Source organism: Cebus imitator, unplaced genomic scaffold, assembly GCF_001604975.1.
Source record: "Cebus imitator isolate Cc_AM_T3 unplaced genomic scaffold, Cebus_imitator-1.0 Scaffold206, whole genome shotgun sequence".
NCBI classification, from domain to species: domain Eukaryota; kingdom Metazoa; phylum Chordata; class Mammalia; order Primates; family Cebidae; genus Cebus; species Cebus imitator.
The window spans coordinates 1,325,288-1,335,673 of record NW_016107521.1 but is presented as its reverse complement, the minus strand read 5'-3'; the positions used below and the strand labels follow the sequence as shown (position 1 = coordinate 1,335,673).

The 10,386-nt window shown below is 37.8% G+C and overlaps 1 protein-coding gene across 3 annotated transcripts in view; it reads right to left on the bottom strand.

The window, feature by feature from the left end:
* SCAI (suppressor of cancer cell invasion) overlaps positions 1-9,294 on the bottom strand; it is a 96,961-nt gene extending 87,667 nt beyond the window's left edge. The window contains exons 1-2 of one of the 3 annotated variants that reach the window (XM_017548334.2): positions 9,124-9,294; positions 2,163-2,294 (exon numbers count right to left, since the gene is read on the bottom strand). In XM_017548334.2, coding sequence (XP_017403823.1) covers positions 2,163-2,294; positions 9,124-9,269 — 278 coding nt within the window. In that variant the 5' untranslated portion in view covers positions 9,270-9,294. Of the gene's footprint in view, positions 1-2,162; positions 2,400-9,123 lie in introns of those variants that run through there. The other 2 variants (XR_001830857.2, XM_017548331.2) reach the window with 2 other exon arrangements.
* Positions 9,295-10,386: the final 1,092 nt, after the last annotated feature.

The following is a 10,386-nucleotide window of genomic DNA, read 5'->3' as shown; positions in this document are numbered from 1 at the left end:
AATCTATAATCCCTTTAATATTTTATTTTTATTTTTTGGGAAAGGGTCTTGCTCTGTCAGCCAGGCTGGAGTGCAGTGGTGTGATCCCAGCTCACTAAAGCCTTGACCTCGTGGGCTCAAGCAATCCTCCTGCCTCAGTCTTCTGAGTAGCGGTGACTTTAGGCACTCACCAGCACATCCAGCTAATTTTTTCATGTTTTTGTAGAGGTTTCACCATGTTGCCCAGGCTGATCTCGAACTCCTGAGCTCAAGTGAACCTCCCACTTCAGCCTCCCAAAGTGTTGGCATTATGGGCGTGAGCCACCACGCCTGACCTCTTTTAACTTTTTATTTACTTAATTTCAATAGGCACACAGATATGTGGGAAATAGGCTCACTGGATGCGCTAAAGGTGAGGCTAGCTGTGAGCAGAACGTTCCCTTGGGTTTTGTTTTTTTTATAATTTCCTCATAGAGTAACTGAGGGCAGACACTGTTAGTTTTATCTCTGAATTTTCATACCCGACACAGAATGTGGTACATACTGGGTGCCAATTAAATGCTGAAGAAAAAAATATACCTGGAAAGCAAGGAAAAAAAAGTCTATGCAAATTTAAGAGGTTTAAAATAATCTGTTACAGGAAAACAAAGACTTAAACACCAGGCATACCAAGGAAAACTTCTGAATTAAAATAGTGAAAGAAAATATTCTTTAAAAAGACATAATTAATTTATAAAGCCAAGGAAAAACATGATCTCAAACACCTCCTCTGCAGCACAAAAGAGGAGGCAGCAAAGTGCAGGAGTTAAGAACACAGTCTTTGGAATCCTCCATTTAACAAATATTTACAAAGTATTTACAATGCGCAAAGACATGGGCTTAAATACTAGAGAAACAGTGACAAACAGGGGCCTGCCCTTAGGGACATTTCATTTTCATGCAGGAGAGACATAATTAACAAATAAATAATTTTAATTAGTGGTAAGTGTCATGAAGCAAATCAAATGAATATAAAAAAAAAAGAGAATGATTAAAAGGGCAGCTTTAGATAGAATGGTATTTGAAAAATTCACATAGAATTTTTTTTAAAAGATAAATTAGCTGGTTTAAAAATAAACCCTGCCAGTATATTTCCAAACCTGGGGATGCATAATACAATTATAAGGTGTAAGATAAAAAGCTTGCTTTTTTTTTTTTTTTTTAGAGATGGGATCTTGCTTTGTTGCCCAGGCTGGAGTTCAGTGGCTATTCACAGGCACAATCCCACTACGGATCAGCACGGGAGTTTTGACCTGCTCCGTTTCCGATCTGGGCTGGTTCACCCCTCCTTAGGCAACCTGGTGGTCCCCCGCTCCTGGGAGGTCACCATATTGATGCCGAACTTACTGCGGACACCCGATTAGCACAGCACACTACAGTCCAGAACTCCTGGGCTCAAGCAATCCTCCCAACTTAGTCTCCCAAGTAGCTGGGACTACAGGCACGTGCCACCACACCTGGTGGGGTTGCATTTTATTCATAAATAAACCATAAATTAAAATAACTCTTATCTTTACAATCAGTCCTTCCTATATAAATTTTCAAAAATAAAACCTGTTTATCCCTACTATTTTACCTATTGTATTAATTTGCTTCTAACTGGAACTAAGCTAATGAAGCTTTAGGTCTGAAGTCAGTGATCCTAAGACTCTCAAGAACTGAAATATAGGCTAAATCATAAATAGTATGGTTTAGAACACCCCATCATTACTTTTCCTACTCCCTGCCCCGCCACCACCCCAATGTGGTAGACAATGGCAACCATCACCACTTTAGGCACAGACATTTCATCCCAGAAAATTGGAAGCTCCACATCCAATTGCATATGCATTTCTAGGCTCCTCAGACCTCAACATTCTAATGTGCAAAACCAAATGAAAATCAGATCTGGTGTGAGTAATGCACACGAAACATCTCACAAAATAGTTCTTTTTAACTTGACTAAAACAGGGTAAGTTATCCCCTTTTCCTATTTTTTTAATCTAAGAATTTTTAAAATGATGTCAAAGAAAAAAATCAAGATCACTCTAACAGAAATTTATATGACATTCTACCCATAATTTTCAGAAACTTACCATACATCAGCCAAAAAAAAAAAAAATGCAGAACTAAAGAAAAGTTCAAAACACCGAGAGTCCACTAACCTTAACCCATTGAACAGCTGCTTAGATTTATCCAGAAGGTAACAAAAATCTGTAACTGTTTTCCTTTCACCCTGTGGGATATCATCTTCAGCACCTCCAGAGGACATGATTTCTTTAAGAGCAAATTCAGTCCTGTAAGAAAACATACGTTAATTCATCCAGTAGGCAAAAATAAAAATAGAAAAAAGCCTTAGTTACATCATCTGATAGTATTTTTTATCTAAGACAGATACAGAATTCTTCTGATTACAATCAAATCATAAAAATAATTGAAGTGTAAGATGCTGTAAGAAAACAGATCATCTCCTATTGTTGGTATGGATAAAAATAGAAACTTAATTGGAAAGCAATTTTTTAACATTCTCTCATCTAATAAATATTATTTGAGTGCCTGTTATGTTCTAGGCATTCCTCTACATGGTTAACAATCTAAATATATTGATTCATTTATTTGTCCATTTGATCTATTCATTCTGGAAAATGACCCCACAAATGGAAAATACCTTATCCACATATTTATTTCAGTATCATAACATTTAAAAATTGAAAACAACCTAAAGGCCCCAAAGATGAAAACAGTTAGGAATACTGACCACCAAACTCTACCCAATCACTAACTTACAACTCTGTTTAAGAAAGTGAGGCAATGGTATGAGTATACTTCAGTATAAAAGGGATATAAAATCACTCACACACACACACACACACACAGAGGTATATTAAATGTATATTCAATTCAATCTCCATGTGTAATCAACTTCATAAACCTGCCATGTAAAAAAAACAAACAAACAAACAAAAAAAAAACAGTAAGTTGTGAGATAGTATGTACAATATAAACCTAAACTAAATTTTTAAAACTAATTTGTGTTTACATACAGACAAAAATCCCTGGAACAACATAGGAAAATTTGGTACTGGTATAGAGTGTAAAAATAGGCAGATAAAATATAATCACTGAAATAATGTGATACAATTGGTGAAATAATGAACTTTAATAGATGGACTGAAGAACAGAAAGGATACAGTTGAACAAATTAACAATCTGAAATATCAGATTTAGGGTACTCTGCCAAAAGACAGTAGAAAGAGATAAAATAACATAAAAGGCAAGAGATAAAATAGAGAAATGAGGAAAATCAACTGCCACACAATAGCTCACACAGAAGAGGAGACAAACACAAATGGGGGTGAAAAAATATTTGCAGAAATAATGACTAAATTTCCCAGAATTAGGGAAAATATAACACCTAAAACAGAAAGGACTCAAAGAATGTCAAAATAATCCCACTGCTAGAATCACTAAAGTAAAACATAGAAAATCAAAGTTCTCTTTCATTCCTGAAAAATTCACTCTTATAGCCACCAAGTGGGTATCCAAATCATAGAGTATCTGCATGGGTGTCGGAATATAAGCTATGTTAGGAGGCCATTTGCAGGCAGAGCCAGCTTGCACAGAATGTTGAAGGCCAAGCGTGGTGAGGAGGGCACCCATGAGGATGGAGGACTGGCAGGGAAAGTAGGAGCCCGAGCACAATGACGGCGCCTCCATGTAGATGGGTTCAAAGCAGCAATGGGAGATTTGCTATATGTAGAGGATGGATCAAATAAGATCTATTAAGGGCCAGGCACAGTGGCTCATGCCTGTAATCCCAGCACTCTGGGAGGCAGAAGCAGAAGGATCGCATGAGGCTGGGGGTTCAAGACTTGCCTGGGCAACACAGTGGGATCCTGTCTCTACAAAAAAATTAAAAATTAGCCAGATGTAGCTGGGCATGGTGGCCCATGCCTGTAAGCCCAGCACTTTGGGAGGCCGCGGCTAGAGGATCACCTGAGGTCAGGAGTTCAAGACCAGCCTGATCAGCACCGAGAAACCCCATCTCTAATAAAAACACAAAATTAGCTAGGCGTGGTGGCACAGCATGCCTGTAGTCCTGGCTACTCAGGAGACTGAGGCAGGAGAATAGCTTAAACCTGAGAGGCAGAGGTCGTGGTGAGCCGAGATCACGCCACTGTACTCCAGCTTAGGCAACAAGAGCCAAACTCCGTCTCAAAAAAAAAATTAGCTAGATGTGCTGGTGGGTGCCCATAGATCCAGCTACTCAGGAGGCTTAAGTAGGATGATTGTCTGAGGCCAGGATTTCAAGGGTGCAGTAAGCTATGATCACTCCACTGCACTCCAGCCTGAGTGGCACAGAGCGAGATTCCATCTCTTTAATAAAAGAAAAAAAAAATTTTTTTTAAGATCTATTAAAGATCCATTAAAGACAATGGGACCCAGAGTTGGGAGATGCAAATATGGAAATGGAAAAAGTTAGAATGAACTCTGTGGATTGAAACTGGGCCAGGCACGGTGGCTCATGCCTGTAATCCCAGCACTCTGGGAGGCCGAAATGGGCGCATCACTTGAGGTCAGGAGTTTGAGACCAGCCTGGCCAACATGGTGAAACCACATCTCTACTAAAAATACAAAAAATTAGCCGGTCTTGGTAGTGGGCACCTGTAATCCCAGCTACTTGGGAGGCTGAGACAGGAGAATCACTTGAACCCAGAAGGCAGAGGTTGCAGTGAGCCGAGATCATGCCACTATACTCCAGCCTGGGTAACAGAGTGAGACTCCATCTCAAAAAAAGAGAAACTGAAAGTATGAGTAAACTAACGGATTTCAAAAGACATGGACATACATGCATGGTGTGTGTGTATATATAAGTACACGTAGATGCATACTCCCCCTAGCTCTGTAATACTATCTACTGAGGGGGCCTTAGAGCAGTGACCATCTTCTCTCCCCAGTGACATCAACGTTTCTAGCACCTAGCTCTTGGTCTCTAATACCACTCTCCAATAAAAGGAGCCAGACCTCTTTGGAGAATTGTAATTGGCTAATTACAGGATGAATCTAGAATATCTAGTGCCAGAAAGCAAGAAAGTGCTCAAGGGATGCTAAAGACTTATCAAAAGGACATAGGATCAAGGCTGAAGGAGATCCCACTGGCCAAACGGGGAGTAATTTCAGCATCAATACCAATTAATGATAGCAGTGGATTATAACCTATTGAACAAAATAAGAAATCATGAATATATATATATATATATATATATATATAAATGAATGAATAAATGGAAAGTGTGGTAGTAAATGAGATAGTTTCAGAATACTTCCCCCATAAACTACACATTACTTCCAAGGGAAAAAATAACTTCACAGCAGTAAAACCTGGCAGACACTGCCTTGATCAAATGATCAAAGTGATCATTAGTAATCAGACAAATCAAAGTCCTATGCAATGAGAAGAGATGTTCCTGTCAAAATCTGTGGCCTGAGTCTAATCATGAGGAAACAGACAAAACCAAGTTGGGAGACATTCTATAAAATAACCAACCTGTAATCTTCAAAAATGTCAAGGACTTTCCTTCAAAGAAAAGGGAAAGCTAAGGTATAATGTCTGATTCCCTACTGGATCCTTCTGCTTTAAAGGATGTTACTGGGACAACTGGTAAAGCTTGAATGGGATCTAAGGAATAGACAGGAGTAAACTTTCAATGTTGATAAGAAAAATGTTCAACCACCAATAATAAATTGGTGAGTAACAAAATGCAAACATGGCAAAACACAGTAACAAAATGCAAACCTAATGCAGCAAAATGAGCACATTAAAACTATACTAATTATAGCAGTTGAACATGCACTGAAACCAGCACAGTTGCTAGAGGCAGTGTAAATTAGTTTAAACCCATGAGTTTACCTGAATGTATGAGGGTACATTAAATGGTCATTCAATTAGATCCATCAATTACACTTCTGAAAATTTATCCTGAAGTTAGCTGTCATTACTGGTAAATTACTCATAACACAAGAACTGGTGAAAAATCACTAGCATCTGACATTTTTCAAAATCCCCTTCCAGTCTCACCTTCCACCAGCACACACATACCTATTCTCTGACCACAAAAAAATACTTGAAAGCCTTTGAACAAATCCTACTCTTATACAACATCATGATTTATATGCTATTCCCCTAGCCTATTTCATTCACCTACCAAATTTATATTCATAGTTGAAGACATCATTCAAATGACAACTTTTCAGTAAAACTTTCCTTGAAAATCTAAATCTCTCCCTGGCACCTACTTATGACCAATTCAATAGAGGCTTCTTTAGTTACTTAACAAAAAGTTAAACAAATGTAACAATTATTTGTTTTTTGAAAAGTTTACCTCACCATCTAGATATACATTGTCCAAAAGTGTAGTCATTAGCCATTTGTCACTATTTAGCACTTGAAACATGGCTACTCTGAATGGAGATGTGCTGTAAATATGAGGTACAGGTGTAAAATATCCCAGGTTTAGAAGGCTTAGTATGAATAAAAAAGCCATGCCAGATAGTGAAAGAAAACTGATAAACATTTAGCAAAATAAAGACAGCATTAATATGTAACCCTAGCAACAGCATTGTTTGTTGAAGTACTTCTCAGCAGACATCTTCAGAGTGCCATATTTCTTCAAAGTAGTTTCAACTGTCTTGCAAACAGCCAGGTATTCTGAATATATAACCAAAAAGATCATCATATATACTTTTAAATCTTTCAGTATGCTAGTGATACGGTTTGGCCCACCCAAATCTCAACTAGAATTGTATCTCCCAGAATTCTCACATGTTGTGGGAGGGACCCAGGGGGAGGTAATTGAATCACGGGGCCATCTTTCCCACGTTATTCTCGTGATAGTAAATAAGTCTCTGATGGTTTTATCAGAGGTTTCCACTTTTGCTTCCTCCTCATTTTCTCTTGCCACTGCCATGTAAGAAGTACCTTTTGTCTACTGTCATGATTCTGAGGCCTCCCCAGGCATGTGGAACTGTAAGTCCAATTAAACCTCTTTTTCTTCCCAGTCTCAGGTATGTCTTTATGAGTAGCATAAAATGGACTAATATAGCTAGGTTGCAAAAGACAAACAGTTTGTGTATCATGACTTTCTCAGTGTTCCTATTCAAGTATTTTATAAATACACCATCCTTCCTTGTGGCTGCTACTTATCACATTCTACTCTAACATTACAGAAACCTGTGTCTGATGTCATACCAGATTATAAAGTCCTTAAGGGCTAAACGCATGTTACATTTATTCTTGCTCTTCAACTAAACCTCCAATAGAACTTCAAATACCTCAAGTACTTATTTCAGTCTTATGAATTAAAATGGATTATGGTAATAAGTTTTGGACAAAGTGATATAAAACCTAAACTTTAAAAATATTGTTCGAGGCTGGGCCTGATGGCTCAAGCCTGTAATCCCAGAACTTTGGGAGGCTGAGGAGGGCAGATCGCTTGAGTCTAGAAGCTAGAGATCAGGCTGGGCAACATGGTAAAACCCTGACTCTACAAAACAAAAATACAAAAACTAGCCAGGCATGGTGGCACACACCTGTGGTCCCAGCTACTCAGGAGGCCGAAGTGGAAGGACTGCTTGAGTACAGAGGTTTGAGGTAGCTGTGAGCTATAACAGTGCCACTGCATACAACTGGGGGCAACAGAGCAAGACCCAGCTCAAAAGTAAAAGAAAAGAGGTCTGGGCGGGGTGGCCGACCAGGGAGGCCAAGGTGGGCAGAACAACTGAGGTCGGGAGTTTGAAACCAGCCTGACCAACATGGCAAAACCCCATCTCTACTAAAAATAAAGAATTTGCCATGAGTGTTGGCACATCCCTGTAATCCCATCTACATGGCAGGCTGAGGCAGGAGAATCACTTGAATCCAGGAGACAGAGGTTGCAGTGAGCCGAGTTCGTGCCACTGCACTCTAGCCTGGGTGACAGAGTGGAACTCCATCTAAAAAAAAAAAAAAAAATTCTCATGTTTGGAAATTAAGAAATATCCATGTAAATAATTCATGGGTCAAAAAATCATAATGAAAATTAGAAAATATTCTTAACTGATTCACAATAAATATTAAAGCTTATGAATACAGATAATTTTATGCTTTATAAGCATAAATGGCTGACCTTTAACATATATATTAGAAAGAGGTTAGGAAAAATACAACCAATAAGAGCAGCCAATTAAACCCAAAGAAAATAGAGGGAAAGAAATAGAAACAGATGGAAGTTAACTAAATAAAAAAACACAACAAAGTCAACAAAATAAAGTTGCTTCTTTAAAAAGACTAAAAAAACCCTGGCAAGAATGACATGAGGGGGAAAAAAAGAGAGAGAATAACTAATATCAAAAATGAAAAAATGGAGTATCACTGCAGAAAACAGAATGTGAAAGGAATATTATAAATAACTTAATGACATCATCATGAACATTTAAGTAAAATAGACAAACATTGAAAAAAACACTTTTTGCTAAACCTGATATAGAAAGAAATTTTGAAGAGTTCTAGATCTACTGAAAAATTGACAGCCTCATTGAAAGCCTACCCACAATGAAATCTCCACACCCAGGTGGTTTCACTAGCAAATTTATTAAAAAATCTATAAAGAAGACAAAAAAAAAAGAGGCAATCTTACACAAACTCTTACAGAATACAGATGAAGGAACATTCCTCAACTCATTTTATGAGGCCAACATAATTTTGATATCAAACCCTAACAGAGGTATTATAAGAAAGGAAAATTACAGGCCATTCTCACTAATCAGTATTGATGCAAATATACTAAGCCAAATGTTAGCAAGCCCAAATCAGCAATATATAAAAAGGACATGACAAAATTGGGCTTATTTTAGGAATGTAAAGTTGGTTTGATATTTGAAAATCAATAACTGCAATTTACCACACAAGTAGAATGAAGACAAAAATCATACTACAATTGCTCAACAGATGCATAGCTCACATTTGGTAAAATTTAACATTGGCTCACAATTAAGAAAAAAAAAACCAACTCAGAAACAAGAAACAGAAAGGGAGCTTCATTAATTTCACAAAGGATATGTATTTTAAAACTATAGCAAAAATCATACTTTTCAGTGAAATGTTGATATCTTTCCCCTTGAGACTGTGAATATCTGCTATCACCAGAACCTCTGATACTGTATTGAATAAAGAACAAAAGAAAACAAAAAAGATATAAGCTATTATTATTTGTACATAACATGAACATTTCCATAAAAATTTCAAAAGAATCTACATGTAATTATCAGAACTAACCAGTGAGATTAGCAAAGTTTCTGGATAAAAGGTCAACACATATAAAGGTTAAGTATATTTCCATATTCCCAAGAACAAAGAAAAAATTTTTAAATAAATTTAGTGTAGCCTAAGTGTACAGTGATTTAAAATCTACAGAAGTGTATGTTTATGTCCGAGGTCTTCACGTTCACTCACCACTTGCTCACTGACTTACGCAGAGCAACTTCCAGTCCTGCAGGCTCCATTCATGGTAAGTGCCCTATAGGTATATCATTTTTATCTTTTTTTTTTTTTAAGTTGCAGCTGTACTTGGAACCATTTTTTTTTTATCTCTTCCATTGTATTTTTACTGTACCATTTCTTTGTTTAGATATGTTTGGATATACAAGCACTTAACATTGTATAATTGCTAACAGCATTCGGTATAGTACCATGCTGTACAGCTTGCAGCCCAGGAGCAACAGGCTATATATCGTGAAGCTTAGGTATGTAGGAAGGCTATACCATCTAGTCTGTGTAAGTATACTCTATGATGTTTGCACAACAAAATTGCCTCATGACACATTTCTCAGAACATACCTCCGTCAAGCTAGATGTGTCTATCTATAAACAAGGTCAATTCAACAGACACTTGCAAGAAGCACATGGGTAAACATATCACAAGAATAGAGGTAGAGACAACGGAAAAAGAACGTACATTGTTATGGGTTGAATTGTGTTCCCGCAAAAGATATGAAGTCCTAACATCTGGTACCTATGAACAGGACCTTTTTTGGAAAGAGGGGTTTTGCAGATGCAATTAAGGCCTAGGTTAAGATAAGGTCATGCTGGAGTACAGTGAGCCTTGAATACAATGTGACTGTTGTCCTTAAAGAGCAGAGGAGACAGGCTGGGTGTGGTGGCTCATGCCTGTAATCCCAGTACTTTGGGAGGCAGAGGCAGGCCGATCACCTGAGGTCGGGAGTTCAAGACAGCCTGACCAACATAAAGAAACCCCGTCTCTACTAAAAATACAAAATTAGCCAGATGTGGTGGTAGGTGCCTGTTAATTCCAGCTACTCAGGAGGCTGAGGCAGGAGAATCACTTTAACCTG